The 19,884-nt window shown below is 42.4% G+C and overlaps 2 protein-coding genes across 2 annotated transcripts; both read left to right on the top strand.

Annotated features, from left to right (window-relative positions):
* Positions 1 to 736: 736 nt before the first annotated feature.
* Positions 737 to 13,744, top strand: LOC132320028 (E3 ubiquitin-protein ligase RBBP6-like). Its single transcript, XM_059832127.1, has 6 exons — positions 737 to 902; positions 4,519 to 4,618; positions 7,264 to 7,300; positions 10,961 to 11,005; positions 13,240 to 13,328; positions 13,738 to 13,744. Exons 1-6 carry the CDS (start codon positions 737 to 739, stop codon positions 13,742 to 13,744), a joined length of 444 nt encoding a protein of 147 aa, XP_059688110.1.
* Positions 13,745 to 14,256: 512 nt separating this feature from the next.
* On the top strand, positions 14,257 to 19,296 carry LOC132320027 (E3 ubiquitin-protein ligase RBBP6-like). The gene is made up of 7 exons (XM_059832126.1): positions 14,257 to 14,336; positions 15,244 to 15,413; positions 16,167 to 16,270; positions 16,644 to 16,766; positions 16,910 to 16,988; positions 17,083 to 17,140; positions 18,483 to 19,296. Exons 1-7 carry the CDS (start codon positions 14,257 to 14,259, stop codon positions 19,294 to 19,296), a joined length of 1,428 nt encoding a protein of 475 aa, XP_059688109.1.
* Positions 19,297 to 19,884: the final 588 nt, after the last annotated feature.

The following is a 19,884-nucleotide window of genomic DNA, read 5'->3' as shown; positions in this document are numbered from 1 at the left end:
TGGCCCTGCGGCGTGGGCAGCCGAGCGCCACAGGGCAAAGCCCGCTGCATCTCCCCCAGGCTGTCTTGCCCTGGCTGGCTGCTGAGAGGAGGGGACAGCAGGTGGTGACAGCCTGGGGGGTGACAGGAGGGAGACCAGGCGGTGACAGGCCTGGGGGGTTACAGGACACCAGGCGGTGACAGGCCGGGGGACAGCAGGGACACCAGCGGGCTGGGGCAGTGACAGGCCCGGGGCTGACAGGCGGTGACCCCGACCGGTGATAGCTCTCCCCTCGCGGTGCTTGGCGTTAGGAAGAAGATGGCGGGGCCGCCTCGGTCACGTTAGGTGGGCCTTTAGTCATAATGCGCTGGGTCGCATGAGGAGGGGGGTGTGGGTGGGCGCGGTGTGCCATTGTGCATGCGCAGTGATGTGCTAGCCACGCCCCGTGCAGTTGTCGGCCGGGAAACCCCTCTGCGGAATGTTGAGGCAGGGGCTCCGGCGTCGCCATAGCGAGCGGTCAGGCCTGGAAGCGCTGTGTGCGAGGGAGGGAGCGGAGGACAAGCCGGGGGCTGCAGGGTCCTCTCCCTGTTGTCTGCCTGGGCTGCGAGGAGGAGCTCAAGCTCAGCCTGTGTTGCTTGCTCCGACCCCCTCGGTGGGCCCTTCCCCGAGCCGCCGTGGGCCCTAACGGGCGCAGAGGTCGCAACGCCATCTGCCGTGGTAGACGCCGTCGCGGAGCGGGCACCGCCTGGCCCTGACCATGTCTTGTGTCCACTACAAGTTCTTCTCCAAGTTGAGCTATGACACAGTCACCTTTGGCGGCCTCCACATCTCCCTGTGCGACCTCAAGCGCCGGATCATGGGCCGTGAAAAGCTGAAGGCGGCCAACTGCGACCTGCAGATCACCAACGCCCAGACCAAAGAAGGTGCGTGGAGGCAGCGGGCGTGGGGCCTTGGGGACCGTGCGGCTGGCATCGTCGCAGATGGCCCCACGGCAGCCGTGGCCTGCGGGACCCACACTTTGTGGCTTGTCCCCACGTAGCGTGTCTCAGCCTGGGACCCATCCCGCCGGCGTGCAGGGGGACCAGGAGGGCAAGCGGCACCGGGGTTTAAGTGGGCCGGGAAGCCATAATGCGATTCGGCCACGATCGGTAGCTGTGACTTGTGTTGGGGGCCTCACAGAGCTGTTCTTTCATAGTTGCTGTTCTTTCGTAGTTGCTGTTCTGACAACAACCTTCAGATCTGTGTTTTAGAGGCGGAGCTAGGTGGCGAAGAATGTGTGCTTGATGTGCGACATGTAGTGCTTACAAACGTTTTGGTTTCCTGGAATTCTTCTAGGTAGAATGATAAGGAAATGTGGGAGGATAACTTGTAATAACAAACTTGCCAGATTTCTTTGAAATCTGGTGGAGGAAGCTGAAAGTGATAGAAATGGAACAGATGGCTAATTGGAAGACAAAAAGTGGGTTTGGTGACTTAATTTTGTCTTCGACTTGTTTTACTCCACTACATTGGAAAACTGGTTTTGTGGCTGTTACAGAAACTGCTCCCTGCCACGTTTTGGATCAAGAGTGAATGTGTGAGTTATAAGCTATACAGAGCCTTTAAAGCCTTGAGGACACTTGCCCATGAGTGTTCTCTGTATCTAAATTATGCTTTGGAATTTCTTGTTAATATACCTTCTTTTCTACACCAAAGACATTGCCATTCAGATGCTACTGAGCATCATTTTCATCATCCCTTTCTACCCGTGTCTTTTTCTCCTGCTACTACGTGTTAACCACATCAGGGCAGTACTGAAGTTTTATGGCAGAACATTTATGGTCAATATACATAAGAAATGTTCTTAGAGAAGGCATATATTCTTTTAAATCTAGTAAATGGTGCTTGATTCTTGGAGGTGATAATGGTTTTGTATTACTTAGTATGACATTTCAGTTTGGTAGTCTGCCATCTTGGTGAGTTTGAATGGGATTAAATACCTTGGGTTGTGACTTTTCGGAAACAAAAAGACTTGTCAAGTGTTTTCATTCCTTAAACATGAAATTTCTTGTCTTTTTCCTCTGGTTCTGTGACACTCTTACAACCATCTTTTCTTTAAAATGTGTACAGGTGTTTTTTTCCTCTTCCTGTGTGATGTATTAAAGCTTAAACAGGATAATATGTATGCTGTGGGGACCGTAACTTCAGCCCTACCCTTTAGAGTGGTCGGATCGAAAGCTCCTGTGTATCTACAGACATTAAAACTATTTTCAGGAGAATGGTTGCGAAGAGACTTCACAGCACAATGTTAGGGGTCTTAGGGATGCCATTGGATTGCATGACATGCGTAGGTAGTGATATGTTTCAGAAGTCTTGAATTTCTCTAGTAGCATTGAATACAATTGTCAAGAGCTTTTGAACAGTGTTTAATTGGCTTGAAGGGCTTTGCTGCAGAGGGTCTCTGAATTTTGTCTTCAGATGCTGATGTCCTTTCAGCTTCACAAATGCTAGCGGGCTGAATGGCCAACTGGCTGACGTCACTCCTGTAATAGCTGGGTCTGTGTCAAACAGAGCCTTAAAACCAGAATGGTGGATGGTAATAAACTGTGATGGAGACCAATTATTATCACCAGAAGGAGAAATGTTTCGAAATAGGCCAAACATGTGGATTCTGTTATAGCAGAAACTGTTATCAAGTCATATAGCATTCTGTTATAAAGTTTTAGAACAAAAACTTATGCTCGTAAGTATGTTCCCCCCCAAAGTGTTACTCTATATCCATAATACCAGTTTTACAAAGTCTGTTGCTTTGTTTTCATACGTAATCCGAATCCACTGAAGGAAAAGTATCTGCCTCACTAGGTTCTGTTAAATGTGGTGTTGCCTAAAGGTGAAGTTAAAGCAGGAGTCTCTTCCCTGCTTTAAAGAGCATCCCTCTTGTTTGACAGTGACAAGATCCTCCTCTAGGCAGGTTGTGTTGCCCTTTGGCCGTTGTAAAATGAGTATAAAATCTTAACACTGCGTATATGAGTGACACTGATGCTTATTGAAGCTTTCCTAAGGGTGTTTTCCATGTGAAAAGGCAAAAATCCCCCAGTGGTTTTCAGAGCAAAGCTAGAGAATACATTTCAGTGCCATGTATATGTATGCCCAATTTCTGGTTTCTCTGCGTGACCGTGAATTTCAGTTTTTGTTAAGCAGATGTAGATGCTTAAACTCACCTTCAGAAGATAAAGGGAAACACTAGACCCGGATATTCTGCCTAAATGGGATGTTTGGCATTCTTGCACGTGGACATAAAGTATTGGGGTTTTTTTTATAACATTGCCTGTGCAGGAGTCCTGACTAAAGGCTGAAATGATCGTGGAAAGAACAAAGTGAACCTTGAGTGAAGGTGGCCTACTTGTTCAGATTTTGCCGAGCACTCTAAGCTTTTACAGTTCAGTAATTGTTACTTTTCATCATGGCAATCTAGTAATAGAAGCAATGCTAATATAAGCTAAAAGGAAACAGGATTTTAAATACCAATGGAAAAAACTGATGTGATGGACTCTCTTTAAGATGCTGGGGAGGCAAAATGGATGGTTGGGACCTATTTTAAAAGGTGCGGGGGGGTGTGGGGGGGTGTCCTCTTCCATGCTTACTGCAGAGGCAAGTTCTATAAAGGCAGAATTCCCTTCAAAAAGCCTGTACTCGAGAATGATGCATTTAAACTTGCCTCCTTTTAATTTGATCTGGATTTCTTGACCTGTCTTTTACAATAGATGTTCTCACAATATAGTGGAAGAACTGCAAACTCCAGAACTGAGGTTTCTTGAGTACTCTTGCCTGCCCTGTAACATTCTGACTCCAAACACTTGGAGAATGTGCTATTCTGCTTATCAGGCAAAATTAAAACCCAAACAAAACAAACATGAGACTCTGGACTGGTCTTAATCTGGTGATTTGTGGTCTGGACCAGAAGGAATACTCCGTATGACTCCGTTCAGCAGGTAGAAACAGCTGCTTTCGGCTTCCAGAACTGCAGCTGGCGTGATCTACCATTGTTTGTCTGGGCGTCAGTGCTGTTTCCATTGAAATGCAAAGCACTGAGCAGCTGAGAAGTGTGGTTGTTGATGGATTAAGCCCCAAGAAATAGGCAGCCATGGCAGGCTCTCTTCTGTGTTCTGTCAGTCTGGAGCACTAGCAGCACAGGTGAAGCATTTTCAGTTAAGAGCTATGAAAGCGACGGCGCAGAGTTTTCGTGCTTTAGCTAAGTGCCTGGTTTGCTGCAGGGCAAGCTAGGCAGGCTTTAGAATCTGGTTTATGCAGGTGAGACTTTGCTGTGGTTTGTTTTTCTCCAGAGGTCTATTGGTTTTGTAGCCTAACGGAAGCCAAAGCAACCTAAGCTAGATGAGGAAAGAACCTCGTGCATTAGCAGACTCTCCTTTAGTGACCTTTGAGACCATTTTGCTGTTGGCATTCAAACTATTTTAAAAAATGAGGGAGATTTTGCTGCTTGTGTTTGATTCTCAAACCTGAATTTATGTTGGTTTATGTCTGTCTTTATGTTGTTTTCAGAATACACAGATGATCATGCCCTGATTCCTAAGAACTCATCGGTAATTGTTAGAAGAATCCCTGTGGGAGGTGTTAAAGCTACCAGCAAAACCTTTGTTCTGTAAGTATCCATAAAGCATTGTATTCTTTGTTAGGGGTTTCAGTGTGTTGACTTTTTTTACAGATACTAGTTTACAGAGGCATTCCGCTTGTATCTTTCTTGTTAAAGCTGCTGTTAAGTTTTGTTGTCAGGGGGTAGATTTTAGCGCATCTGTCCCAAAGTAGACTTACATTTTTTGGCCTGCTGGGGCACGGGGTTCGAACTCCAACAATGGTAACTTGTAAGATGATTCTGTGGGGTTTGTTCCTGGGGTTGACTGTTCTGAGATCCAAGTTGTAGATCCTGTTCCCTCTAGGTGGAGAGATTCCTTATTATATGTGTTTGCTTTTATTGCTTTTATAGTAAAGAGAGATACGCACTGTAGTGTAAACTTGTAATTTGTTCCCGTCTCAGAAGAGTCTGATTCTGAGTGTTTAACTATTTCTTGCATTTGGGGGAGGGGGGCGGGATATGGCAGGTATTCTTACGCCCCAAATCTGGGGGTTCTGCATACTAGCTATAGAGGAAAGACCAACGGTTGCCAGCTGGCCAGCCAGGCAAACAAGAATTTCCATTCACAAGTGATTCCTATTCGTTTCCTAAAGACAGTGCCTGTTTCAGGCAAGAGAAGAACAACAATATCCTAAAGTGTATTGCCTTTTGTGCGAGCACGATGAAGGAACAGTTAATCCTTTCCAAACTTGAAACTCAGTAAGCAGTTCCGCACGTTCCTAAATGTTACTGGTTGTCTTTCTTTGTCTGTTTTTACCCTAAGCTGGTATCTGTGCTCCAGGTTTTAATTCTGTGTTCCTAAGATTTACGGAGGACAGAGAATCGGGTGTACTGATTAAAATTACAGCTCTTCAAATGCATGTCATGTATGTATTCATACAGTCCCGTTCTGTATCAGCTACATTAGCATTGTTTGAATGGCCATGTTTTCCAGCCGCCTTAAAGGTACGCCTCTCCACCACAATCAGTAGCTATTATTAGCTTGTGGTTTTGCCATGTCTTTCTAACGTTGGTTCTCATAAATCAAGTAGACTGATGAGTTACAGTGTGTCTTGAAGAAACACTGCAGCAGCGTGCTGGTGCCCATGAAGCATTTGCAAGCAAAAACCCCTGATTTTATGTGGCTCTGCATGTAAACTTTGGGCATATTACTGCAGTAGCTGCTGCAGTGCTTTCAGGCACTGCCTAGTAATTCGGGACGCCACAGCGTTGTGCTTATAAACGTGGCCTTGTTTGGGGGGGGTTAATCGAAATACGGATGCTTAGTGCTGTCTTGTCAGTGCATCCTCCCTTACTGGTTGGATGTCACCCTCTCCTGCTATTGTAACGCTGCCCTAAAACGAGAGGATAGGTGCTGCTAGCCTCAAAGATCAAATAAGTAGCTGGATGTGGGGGTAAGGAAGGAATGGCACTGCTGTTCTAACGTTGAAAATTAACCAGGCAGATTAACTTTCTATTCCTTCAGCTGGAAACATTGCAGAAACGACTGGTAGAGTGGTTAACGTTTGGGAATGATGAATGTGTGCTGTAATGGTGGAGAGGCCTTCAAAATGCGTTACTCGCCTTGGAGTATGTTCTTCAGGGTCAGTGGATGAAGAAACCCTTGTGTGGCAATCTAAAGTATCTCCTCGAACTCGCTCATCTTCAGGAGGTACATGGCTCTAACTGCGAGCCCGGTGGTGGTCTAGCAGTGGCAGGAAGCATGAGCCTTTCTATTTGGACATCAGTTCCACAGCAGCCTTTGAATTGCCCATGGGACACTTTGGATGATGTGTGAATGGTTTGTTAACGATATCAGTGGTTGCATGTCTGATTCCTGATGAGCAGCATGCAGATACAGATCAAGGAGTATGTGGAAGCTCAGCAAGGTTTCAAATGTAATAAGTATTTCCTAAGATATTGTAGCATTTTCAAGATTTTCTTAAAGCAAATTCTGGCAATTAAGACCTTTTTTTTTTTTTTGTCACAGGGCTCCTAAAGCACACAAAACCCTAGGAACTGCTTTCAGGTGACATTTCTACTACTATTTTTAGTCAATGTAGCATATGTAACCCATGTAGTATTTTGGCACTTTCATGGCTAAGTACGGTAGATATCTGAACACAGTGCTTGGGCTGCCACAAAGAAACACTGTTCTGAAGACTGTGCTGCTGACACTGTTGTTATTTCTTTGTCAGATGACTGATTTTTTTCTCTTAAGTAAACTAGCGCTTCAAAGGGTCTCGACTACCCCTGTTCTTTCTTAGAAACTAAAGTACTCTCTCTGGTAGCTATTTGTAAGACTAGGGCGGGATATAGGGATTGGCTAAAGTTACCTTCATTATCTTGAGGGTTGAGCATTTAAGAACACAAAACTTAACGCAGCAGAGACAAAATGTCTGAAGACTTCCTCTTGCACTGTTGTGTTCTCGATCTCTAAGTCTTCGAGTGATTTCAGACAAAGTAGACGTGGGATTTGGGGGGTGGGGGGGTGGTGTTTAATGCATTGAATGTGATCAAAAGAGAGAGACGAGTTTATGTATAGGAAGAAATTTCCCCATTCACTAGCCTATCAGAACATAATGTTTTGATGTTCAGGTTTTATAATGTGTTTTCACTGCTTGATGTTGGGTACAAGTGCTTTAAGTTCTCATCTCCTTGATTTCTTCTTCTAGAAGTCGAACTGAGCCAGTGAGTGGAACACCAAAAGCAGTATGTAAAAACACCATCTCAGACATTTTTCTCCACACTGCACTTAATTCTCAACAATGTAGCCTTGTATTAATTTTCCAAACATTAACTTAATATATTTTCCAGTAAACCATAGTATATGTTGTGAATACCATGTATTGGATTCAGCATAGTAATAACTGAGTCATGCCATCGTTTGCACAGTTCTAATGTGAATCTTGCTATTTGTGCCTAGTAATGCATTGTGTTTCACATTGAATATGCCAGAATATTTCCTGAATGACTGTGTACTGTGCAGGTAACGTATGATAATTTTTAGATCGTGTAGGCTCAAGGTTTGCACAGTTGAACATGGTGCCATGTTCTACAGCTGTCTGTCGACAGCTAGTAATCTGGATGTTGGTATAGGTTGTTGTGTGCTTTTTGTTTCTTGCAATAAAAGGTGTTTGGAGTGTATTTTTTGCCATTTTCACATTCTGCTTTTTCTTCACTGGAACGGTGTGAGGCATTACACTAACCCTGGATCATTGGATAAGGTGTTAGGGTAACTTAATCTAGAAATTCATGAACTCTGGGTCTGTGTTGTGTGAAGAATACAGCCTCTGATGCTCGTGGAATGGTAGGCAATCAACTTAAAATTGAAAACTTTTTGTAGGTAGGTCTAAAACCACTACGTCTAAATCTGACATCCATAATTCTATCACTGATTGGTTCAAATTCCTTTTTGGACATGAATGCCTCTCATTGTGATTTTGAGTTAGTTTAACTGGCCCAGTGACCCTAGCAGTTAAAGTAATGCATTTATGTAAACCACGTTTAGAGTATTTGGTCTAATTCTGATGGGGTTTTATTTCCTGAAAACAGTTGTTTTCCTCTTTGCTTACTAGCATGTGTATAAACACAACTCTCATGTTCAAACATTATTATTATTATTGCTGTTGTTGTTGTTGTTGTTGTTATTGTTATTGTTATAAACATTAGCCTCGTGTGCTCCCTGGCATGTCTGTGTTACCTTTCTAAGTAGCATCTTACCATAAGCTAACATAGATGTCTCAAAAAAAAAAAAAACCCAAACCAAAAAAACACAGAAAAAGGAAGACTCCTGGAGTGGGAGGGAAGACTTAGTGTTTGTTAGAACTAATTAAAGTAAATGAAAGACCAGGCAAAAACATTCCCTTCTTGTTTGCTCTGACTGTACCTGACATGGGTTGTGGGTAGCCACAGGGAGGGTGGAAGCCTTGCATCTCTCTTTACAAGTCCTCTCTCTCTCTCTCACTGTCAAAGCACGGCAGTCTCAGGTGCTTCTAGGCTTGGAGGCACAATGAGCTTTATTCTTAAAGCTAGCTCAGGTCTTGGTCTGAAGGGTGGGGGGTTTGTTTTGTTTGGTTGGTTTTTTAATACACGTATTTCTGTAGGTATTTCAAAGCAGAACCTGGATCTTACTGTGGTGGGAATAAACCACTGGAAAGCTTGCCAATTATTGTTGAACAGTAAGGCAGCAAAATGAAGTTTAGTTAAGATATTTTTAAAAAGGCTGCACAAAAGCTGATACTTTAACTCTTCCTTCATTGTCTTGCTGTTATGTTAGCTGTTGTTGTTGTACACTTCCAAATTTGTGCTGCTGGCCTACTGTTACTACAGCCAAGGCAAGAAAGGGGATCCTTTTTGGTTTAGCATTACTATGTCAGTAGCTGCAAGGATCTCTAGTTGGAATTTGTCCTTAGAGGCTGCAGAAATGCAGAGAGTCGTGCCCATCGTTTTAGCGCTGTTGAGCACAACTGGGATCCTTCCTGGCTGAATTTGTAGTTTAGCCAAGCTGTCGGGTTTTAGGAAACCACTGTAATTTAAATGTAGCACCCCAGCAGTGAAATTAGCCTTTTCGTCCTCTGTTCTGTCCCCTTTCCCACTTGCTTTGTGTTAGTTTCTGTTTAGTCTTCTGTTTGAAATGGGAGTTAATACATTGACTGTCGAGTCTGGGGTTTTGGGTTTAGTTTTTGGTGTGTGGGGTTTTTTCCCCCCCAGTTCTTCTGCAGTATTACCTTAGGGCTGTATACACGTTTCATGGAGATGTTGTTTCTACTTGACTGACTGGAGGGACTGGCAGGAAATACTCCAGTAGACATTTAAAGGGAAAAAAAAAAGACACAAGAATGTCGGCTGATTGGAAGGTGGCCGTTGGGCAAACGTACTAAATAGTACATTAATTATCTATTTGCTGCTTTTGATAGCTGTTTAGTAGAAAGGAGTGCTATCACCTCCGTTAAGAAATGAGACTGTTGCCTGCAGGCCATATAATAACCGCTTCCTAAAAACCAGAAGAACTAATTAATAGTTTATTAACTGCTCTGTTTCAGTTACTGGTCAATATTAGACTGTTTAATGCTAGACTCCAGTCGAGAGCTTTCCTCATTTCTTGTTTGCTGCTGAAAAAGCACCACGTGACAGTGGTTGTGCCTGCCAGGAGAGAACATAGGCCTGTTTTCCCACAAGTAAAGAAGAGTGGCATGCGGAGCTGTTCAGTTTACATGGTGAAATTTTTTCCATGTTTTTGAACCACTTCAGACATCGTAAGCAGTGATTCCGGTGTCTTTCTGATAATGTTTTACTAGTGTAAGCTGAAGTGCTGTTGGTGGCAGAATGTAATTCAATATGCTGGAAAAGGAACAAGAGAAGAGTTACCCTTTTCACTTGTGGCAAAACTGCCCTTCGGTATTAGTTCTCACTAGACACTGCAGTCCATTACTACCCCGTGGCCTGAGGACTTCATTCCTGCAAGCTGTTCCAGTAGGCAGCAGGGAGGGAGGAGTGTGGCTGCAATGGAGAAAAAAATGACAGGATTGTGCTCTGAGTCCATGTTTTCATCATCCTTAGAAATTGCTTTTGGACTGGTAGCAAGGAGAATAATATTAAATTCTCACAGTTCCATAACCAATTTGGAGAGTATGGCCTGTGGTCTAATAAAATACAAGAAATCAGTTTTTATAGGCTACTCTGTCGTGGTAAACACCTTTATTTCAATACTTTGAGCAGTTTCTTTTTTTTCTAGACAAAGTGGTGGGTTACTGCTATGGCTGATGTTTTGGGTTGGCATTTTTATTGGGGTTTTGTGGGGTATGGTGAGTTTGGCGTTTCTAAACTTACTGACAGGAGGGGCAGAGTTCGTGTTTCAGGGCTGATATGCCTGTGCTTCATTTTCACCGGCAACTAGACTGCGTTCATAAAAAGCATAACCATGTGCATTTGTAAGTGAGGAGACGTGCACTGATTAATTTCCAAACTACCCTGAAAATAAGTTTCCTGTAGTGATGCTTCCTTCTCAAATAAACTTAAATTTTTTTTCAAATCCTTTTTTTTGCTGAGAATTGGCAGCTTCCTTAGCCCTTTGACTTCTAAGCAGTTGTAAACATTAGACAAGGGTCCCTCTCTGAGATACTCTGGAGCAGTAAGTTGATCTCCAGCAGGTTTGGTTATTGTTGTTTCTCCTCATTAACCACATAGGCACTCTTAAGCTGTCATAGGTTTGGACTTTGTTTGGAACAAATACAAATTACACTAGGTTGGAAATGCCTCTTTCCGTGACACTCAGAGGATATAGTGCAGACTTTCAGGCTACAGTAGAGGTTAACTATTGCTATGTTTTGATTGTAGAACTTGAACGTGTGTTTAATTTTTTCTGAACAGATTGATGACTCTTCCGCACCGATTCCTCTGGCCCAGCTTATTAAGGTATCTCGAGAGTCTTGTCAAATACTTTAAAAAAAAAAGGGTTTGCTTCGTCTTTTTAAATCTTATACTGTGATCTGTAGCTGGATAACTGTTGTAATGTGAGCAAAGCTTGAATGTAGTTTTTAAGAATTTAAAGTATTTCTTTTAACTTTAAAGTGTGTGTGTATTTTGATACTATCCTGTGAAGAGTAGTCGCCAGTTTGGGAAGATAGAAGGGGAGTACCTTAGCAGCCTCAACGTAATGTTGCAGTATTACTCGTCTTCAAGACACAAAGAAGCAGCACTTCAGAAGCTGTTTACCATTTTTCATACCTTTCGTTAATTTTGCACTGGAAACTCACACAATTTTCACAGAAGAATTTAGTTGGCTCTAAGTTACGGACATTTCAGGGGGTTTGCAGCAGCCAAATTAGAGGCGTTTCTGGAACGTGGACAATTGCATAGCTATTTTTCAATTTCTAGTCATTATAGTTATAGATCCATTCTTTGAATGCTGCACGATTTCATAAATCAGAGTAGCTAGAGAGTGGACAACACAATAGACTTTGTTTGAACGCAGGCTGTGTCAATTGTGTAAATATACCTAACTGTTTATAGGACTAGACCAAGGGGTACGTGTGGCATATTAGCAGATGTGACCTTCTGAAACTGTTGTAATGCCATGTTTTGCCATGGAACTGCCTGCATTTTTTGCTCAACAATGTGTAACTTTCTCTGGGAAAGCACTAGTGGTTGCACTTTGTGAAAAGGCACAGTGCTAGCCAATGAAATGACTAGTCTTTAAAGTTACAAAGATGAGAGAAGGCAGGGCCTAATGCAGAGGAGCTAGTTCTTTGTTCTGAAAAGAAAGGCTGGAGTTCATTTCCGAGAAGGAGAAAGCTCTTCCCACTGCTACCTTCTTCCATCTCTCACTGCAGAAATTAAGTTGGGTCCATTTGGCAAAAAAAACCAACAAACCAAACACAAACAAGAAAATTCCTTGGGAAGGTAGCCAGCAAAAGAAATTGGTCTCCATTAGTGCTGTCCCTAAACGTGTCCTTGTTTCCGTAAACTCCTGTGAAGTTTTACTCTAAAATGTGGAAAACTGTCCAAGTGGTGTACACATGTAAGCTTCCGAGGAAATTTAAGTATATCAGAAAAATGCAGGGACATAGCATAAAGCAGCTCCAGACTGTTACTTCCTCTAACCTCTTTTGTGCAGACTGGCTTAGCATGGAGGCAATGTGTTGTAAAAAGTTTTCTTTTTGACTCTTACTATGTATTAAATGCCATCTTTGACTTTTGCTCTATTCCTGGGAACGTTTTGTGGGGTTTGGATGTGTTTTGTAAACCGTTTGGGTTCACACAAACTAGTCAAGTATCTGTAAAGTTTTCTGTAAACGTTAACGGAAGCGCTCTCAGAGATGTCGATCTGGACAATGTTACTGTCTGTATGAAACACCCATTTAATAAAATGTTGAAAGTAGTTGGTTGCTTTTGTGAATGCATGCATAGAAGAAGAAAAACATGAGTGGTTGGTCGGAATGATAGGTGCTTGAAAGTCCACATCATTTACAGTCACTCCCTTAGAGCCTGCTTGTACCTGGACTAGTGTGTGATAAAAACATTTGAACAAATACTACTTAAAAACAATCAACTGCCATCAATAATTGGAAGATCTAGTTCTGCATAAGGTTTGGATTACAATTTGTACGTTAAAAGGACACAGTCAGCTGGAAAAAACTGCAGGTTCTGCTTACTGTAGTTTAATCATTTAACATAGAGAAGTTAGAGAAGAATCTTTTGTCTTGCTGAGGGGTTATAAAAAGTTTGATTCCTTCTAAGGCTTCTGTGTCTGAAGCTGGCTTTCAGCAAGGAGAAACAACCTCTCCGGCTCTTCAGTTGTGTGTCCTTTTAATGCTGCAAAATGTAACTAGTGATATTTGCGTACATCTTTCTCAATTAAATGTACAGTGGACATCTTCTCCTTCAAATAGTCTGGAGCTTAAAAATCAGTTTAAAGGCAGTGGATAGTCTAATTTTTTCTACACATAGCTTCAGTCCACTTGGAAGAAAACGGGATCGATTAGACAGGTCTTTAGGTAAGGTCCAAACAGAGCCTAAGCAGCTGTTTTCATGCGACCTCAGCGAGCGTTGTGCTGCTCTTTACAGGACTGGGTGAGTGGTGCTGTCTTTGGCTGTGTGGGCTTAAATGTGGTTCTAATGTGTGCATCCAATAATTACCTCTTAAACAGACCACCAATCTGGCTGAAGCCAATGCTTCCGAAGAAGACAAAATAAAAGCTATGATGATGCAGTCTTGCTGTGGATATGAACCAACCAGGTAAGTGCTGATAATGTCAAATCTGTTCTTTGAAGCTGATGGGAAAATGGTAGAGATGTTTGTTTTAACACAAGAGACACATGCATATCTTCTTCTTTTTCTCCCCAAAACCGTTTAGTTACATGAAGAAACCCTTGGGTCCACCTCCACCGTCATATACTTGCTTTCGTTGTGGAAACCCTGGCCACTATATAAAGGACTGCCCGACAAATGGGGTAAGATTGTGGGGGACTTCTGGTCTTAGTTTTTTTTTTTTTTTTACCTTGGCAGTTAGGTAACAAATACATGAACACGTATATGAAGAGTTGTTTCTCTTGGGGTGAAATGCACTTTATATGGCAATGTTGCAAAGCCCTTCAAAATTCAAGGGAGACCTGGAATTACAAATGTGAAATTTTCTTTTTTCTAGGTCATAGACATTAAATATGTCCATAGATCTTTCTCTGTGAACTTTCATGCATATTTTTATGTATTTCAATATTACTGGGAATTTTTGTGGTTTTAACTGTGGTTTTAATGACAGTTCACCATTTTCTGTATTTTGTATAAAACCAAGATGTTTCTGTTGACCCCATCTATTGAATATTTGCGTGTGTTAATTGCATGAGTCTCTGGTTGAGCTGAGGGATATTTCACCCTGAAGGAACCTGAAGTTAAGCCAAAGAATGTCGACTGAGTTCAAAACACTGCTCCAGCCTTTGGAACATGCTGACGATACTCCTTTAGGAAAATCAGTATTTCAGCTGAGCAACCCTTACGCTAGGCAAAAGGAGAGGATGAAAGGCTTTGCTGCGTAAAATAATCACTGAAATGTCATTTTAAGTGCGGGTCATCAGATGAGATATGTCTGCATGGCTTTTCTTAACAGAACAAAAATTTTGAGTCTGCTCCCAGACTTAAAAAGAGCACAGGAATTCCAAGGAGTTTCATGATGGAGGTGCAAGATCCCAACACAAAGGGTGCTATGCTGACAAGCACTGGAAAATACGCAATACCAACTATTAATGCGTAAGTATGGCATTAGTTGGACTGACCAAAAAGTGAACGAGCAAAACCATGCGTAAATGCCTGAGTGGCAATGCAACCAAGTTGGCCAGCCTCTGTAGTTACAGGGGAGGAAGCATTGTCATTGTGTCTTAACCTTAAAATCGGTGATACTTTCTAGTACTCACATAGGGTGGTCCTACTGTTCGTGCCCCTGGAAGTTGGTTCAACTTGTGGTGTGCTAAGAATCTGTATTTCTGCAAAACATTTCAGTCGTGTTCACAGTGGAGTCGTTCTCTTGGAAAGCTCGTTTTGCTTCTCTTTTATGTTTCAAAGGCTTCTTGCAAAATTTAACACAGAGCTGCTGGACTGAGATTTCCTCCCCCTCTGACTCTTGTCAAATGCCATGTGTGAAACAGACTGAGGTTTTCCTGTTCCTCTAAACTAAGAAAATACTACTGTGTGCTGACAAGAGTGGCTGTTTGAAAATGCACTTGGTCGCACTTCTGCTTTTCTGTCGTGGATCTCCTTTTGTAGAAGCTGCACCGTAGACTTCTTCCATTTATAAAACGTAATTATTCGGAGACTAACTTCATCCTGAGCCTGCCATTTACATTTAGCCTCTGGCAAAGGAGTGGTGGGATTCACTTCACCTGATTTCTAGCTGTCAAAAAATGATTTTTCTAGTCTGAGCTCATCTCTTAGTTGATCCCAATGAATGGGAGAGTTCTGCAGAAGGAAAAGTGTTCCCCCTCCCTCTTCCAGTATTGTGGCTATAGGAAAGTAGTTTAAACTAAATGCCGACTTTTTAGAAGCCAAATGTGGAGTGAGCAGAGTTCCATCTATTATCTGCCCTTTGATAAAAGCTTGGAAGAGTTTTCCTTTACCCATCTCTGACTGGTTTCTTTTTCCTTCCCCACCTGCCCTCTAGGGAAGCTTATGCTAGAGGAAAGAAGGAAAAGCCTCCCTTTTCACCAGAGGAGCCCTCCTCCTCCTCCTCCGATGATCCCATTCCAGATGAGTTGTCATGTCCCGTTTGTAAAGAGCTAATAACTGATGCAGCTGTTATTCCCTGCTGTGGAAACAGTTTTTGTGACGAATGTAAGTGTTACTCCCATGTTTGTTATTTCAAAACATCACGTCTGATCTTCTGAAAGTAGAAGTAGGAGATAACGCCATTACTTTGTTGCCAGTTCTACTTAACACTTGAGTATTCCCTGAATAGGAAAGGACTCCTCTTGCATAAAGGGCAAAAAAAGGCAGAAACCTTTTTTCCCTTTTTACATATCCAGGTAAATCCTCTTTACATGCGGAAGGACGAGTATGAGAAGAGTGCGTAATTGTGCAGGTGGTTACAGTATTAGATATCGAATGCATTTAGTTTGTCGACAGCCCTTTCTCTCATACAAAATTAGATAGCCAACTCTGGTGACTCACTGTGGTCTGCCACAAAGGGCATTTAGTTAGGCATTTAATCCACATTCTTCTCCACGGGACAGTTGCTTAAGACCTTCAGAACTCAAACCTACTAATGCTTTTTTGAGATGTGTTTTATTCAGGAACCTTGAGGTTGGTGACTTCTCATTGTACTAGGTAGCGGAACAAAGACTAGTCGAAACATCAAGACACAGCCTACTCTACGACTTCAAATGTTACAACAGTGAAATTTCAAAACTCTGGAGTGATTTGCTGCATACTAGAAGTTCTTTACATTACTGAACATGGAGAGCTTCATGCTCTCAATTCAAGACCATATTCACCCATTAATCATATACGTGTTTTTATACTTGGCTAGAACCCCCCAAATTGCCTTAGTTTGGCTAAAACTATTCTGATGATTCTAATGATTCACAGGTATTAGAACAGCATTACTGGACTCTGAGGAGCATACCTGCCCAGCGTGTTATCAAACCGATGTTTCTCCTGACACTTTAATTGCCAACCTGTTCCTACGCAAGGTAACACGATGCCTTTCACAGAAACTGTTTGTAAGAAAAGGCTACTTGTAAAAAGCTGAAAGGGAAGAAAAAGAGCTTAAAAGCTGAAAGGGAAGAGACAATCTGGCAAGTTCAGGTCCCACTTTTGTTTAACATGATTGCCTCACTTTCAAGTTTGGAGCTAACACTGAAGTACTTTAAATACAGATACTCCGAGTTACCAATCATTAGTATCAGGGTTTAATGTGATGTGTTCATATATCTGTACGTCCATTTCTTTTAGGCTTGATAGCATTTACAGGAAGACACAAGCAATTTTACTCTGTGCAGGCCTTTGTTCGTCCCTCTACTGAAGTTTCCTATTAGCTTTTTGTCAATGTTTTTCTGCCTCTAGGCTGTGAACAACTTCAAAAATGGAACTGGCTACACAAAGAGGCTCCGTCAGCAGATTCAGGAGCCACAGCAGCCGCCACCACCTCCACCACCGCTCCTGACTGTTACACCTCCTTCTGCTCTGGTGAGTGCCGCTGAACTTTCTAAATCTTCCTCTCTGTCAGCCAGCAGTTTGTTGGAAGAGAACGTGAGTTTTATTTCAAGATATGCAGTGATTCTTGTATTTTAGTAGAGCTTATTTTCCGACTGTTTGCATTGATTCACAAGGGCTATCAGGTTCCTGTACCAAGACAACCAGCATTACCAAGCCTTCTGGGCCCCCAAGGACAATCAATACCCACCACCGGTAAGTAACTATAACTGTAGAATTTCTTTAAAAAGATGATCTTCAGAGAAACTGAGTGGGATTTTTTTTCTTTTCCCTCTCCCCACTCCAAAAGGTCGCCCAATGAGTGCCAGTACAATTCGCTCAGCAGGTGGCAGACCGGGCTGGGAACTGTAAGTATTCCACAGAAATTCAATATATTACGACTTGTAACCTGTTAAATGAGGCCGTAAAACATAGCTTACACAACAGCTGGTTTATAATGCAAAACGTATGCACAGGTCGTTGTGGAGAGTACAAGTGGTAATTCATTTTTAAATGGCTTCATTTGAATTGGCTTTAACAAAGGGGATCTGTGCTTGCGGTAAGATTATTGAAAATAGAACTCCAGTACGTGACCAAAAAGAGGACTCTGAAAAATCAACGCTTTTTGAGGAAACCATAATTACATATGAAAATCAAATACAACTAAAGGGTCAGGTGGAAAGCCAGCCTTTTGATTACTAGCTGAACAGGGATGAAGAACTTGATTTCCCAATAGAAGTCAACCTCCAACATTCTTTTTTTTAACAACTTAGTTGATACTGATTGAGCAAAGTACTGGAAGAGTCAACGCTGTCATTTTATGGCAATTTTGAATTTCTTCTATTTAGTCATCTCAAATAGCCAAGCTGCTTTCTCTCAGTTGGAGAGAGAGGAGTCTGTGGTATCTATTATTGCAGTGTCAAGTTAGTCCTTCCTTTTGGTATATATTTGTTATAGATAGCTGGTCAGGGTGTATTGTGTTTATAAAATCTGAAAGATAAAACAAAAACCAGGATCTATCCCACAGACTGTCTGAAATCTCACATTCCGTAAGCAAGCAAAGAACAAGTCAGGGACAAGAACAGGCCAAACACATCATCATGAGCCAACAACAGAGGAAGCGTATGTGGAAGAAGTTAAAAGAAGTTTGAGAGAAGATTAGTTCATATCTGTGCAGTACTTTGAAGATCAGAAGTGGGAAGTATTAAGTATATCAAGGAGTATATCACCGCAGAGGAGCGGTGGGCACTCGGCACATGGGAGATGGAAGTGATAGTGATAGTGCACTGTAGCCATTAAGACTTGCTCTTTTTGCATCTTACTGCAACAAAAATGATTTGCACTGCATGTAGCTGCGGAGTAGTGAAAAATGTGCGCGTTCACGTGCCAGTAGAGGCCCGGCTACACCACCGTAAATCAATCAATAGCTGTGGGAGATGGATCATGTGATAGAAGTGAGTGGAAATAGACTTACCCTTCCTGTATGGTTTTACACTAACAAAGCAGCAGCTGCTCTGTCTTGTAAGCAGAAACTTTTGCAAGTTCTGCAATTTGCAGTAGCGTTATGCCAGCAGCTGAAAGAACCTTTGACGTAAGCATGTGGAGAGGAAAAAAGAAAACAAACCAAATTTGGGAGGAAAAAAAATGGGGAGAGTGACTGTTTTGAATTAACTTATCTTTTTTGTCTGTGTGTGTTGTGGTGTTTTTAAGGCCCAAGTCTCCCTGTAGTGCTTCATCTTCCTCTACAAGTTTGTATACCTACTCCAAGTCAAGATCCGGTTCTTCCCGCTCTCGCTCCTACTCTCGGTCATTTAGTCGGTCCCCTTCTCGCTCCTACTCACGATCGCCGCCGTATGCAAGAAGAGGCTACTTTTCTCCAGACAGGTTTGGTCCACCTGGGACCAGACGAGAGAATTCACCATATGCTCAGGGACGGAGGCAGGATTATCCTGGTGGGCAGAGCCACCAAAAGTGTAATACAGCTGGAAATTCCCCTGGAAAAACTTCTGGAAGAGAGAGGCATGGCATCAAAGATCCTACAAAATCAAAAGAGAAGGAGGTGGAACATCGACTGGGAGGTGACAAAGGAAATAAAGACAAAAAGCACCGGAAGAGAAGAAAAGGGGATGAGAATGGAGGATTTCCCAATGCTGAGTGGTTAGAAGGAATGAGAAAACCAAGAGAGCCACTTACAGCAGAAGACGTGAAAATGGACTCTCTGTTCATGCTCCCAAGCAGAGATGATGCCACCCCTGTGCGAGGTGAGCCTATGGAAGCAGATTCTATGGCTTTCAAAGCAGCACCTGAAAAGGAGAAAAAAGAGAAGGATAGGCCAGAAGCAAAAACTGACAAGACAAAGCGGAAAGTAGAGGTGGCTGTTCCTCCTAAGACAGACAATCTAAGAAAACCAGCAAAAGCCTCCCAGGAGAAGGTGAACACCGATGGTGACAAATCCCCTCCAATGGAACCTGCTGTGAAAAAAGTGAAGGAGGAGCAGCCAACCTTAATGCATTTCTGTTCTTAATTCATCTTCATATTCTCTCTTGCAAAACATTTTTGAACTTGTGCATGCTCTTCATGTTGGAAAAAAGCACACAGCATCAATTAGCTTTTCTTAGTGTTTAGCTAGAGCTGCCAGCCTTTCCAGAGCAGCGCTCTGCTGTAAAACTTATTTTTTGTAAAGAGAGCAAGAGAAATCACACGAAAACATCTGCCCCGTAACAGCCCAATTAAGTAGAAGCACCAAGGACTGCAACTGTGACTTTCAAGTAGCTCAGCTGGGCTAACAGCGAGATGTTCAGATAAGCTTACTGCGCTGACTGAGACCATGTATAATTAAAAGGGCAGCTTTCTCTCCAGATTTCTTATTTGGGAATCCATAAGCGTTGATTATGGATTAATGGAATGGTTTAGTTGTAGTCCAACACTATTTGTTAATTCTCATCTGGGGATTTGCTGTATTAGATAGTACTTTGACAGTGCCGTTTAATTCTAGTTTGACTGAGTTTAGAATGCCTTTAATCTTAGTAATACAAGTCACTTTGGTTTTTACATGTAATAAAAATACTCAGACATGATTTCAAACAATAAAACAACATACAATAGAAAGAAA

The sequence above is a fragment of the Gavia stellata genome, chromosome 33 (assembly GCF_030936135.1).
Source record: "Gavia stellata isolate bGavSte3 chromosome 33, bGavSte3.hap2, whole genome shotgun sequence".
In the NCBI taxonomy this organism is placed as follows: Eukaryota; Metazoa; Chordata; class Aves; order Gaviiformes; family Gaviidae; genus Gavia; species Gavia stellata.
This window is presented reverse-complemented; position numbering and strand designations above follow the sequence as displayed.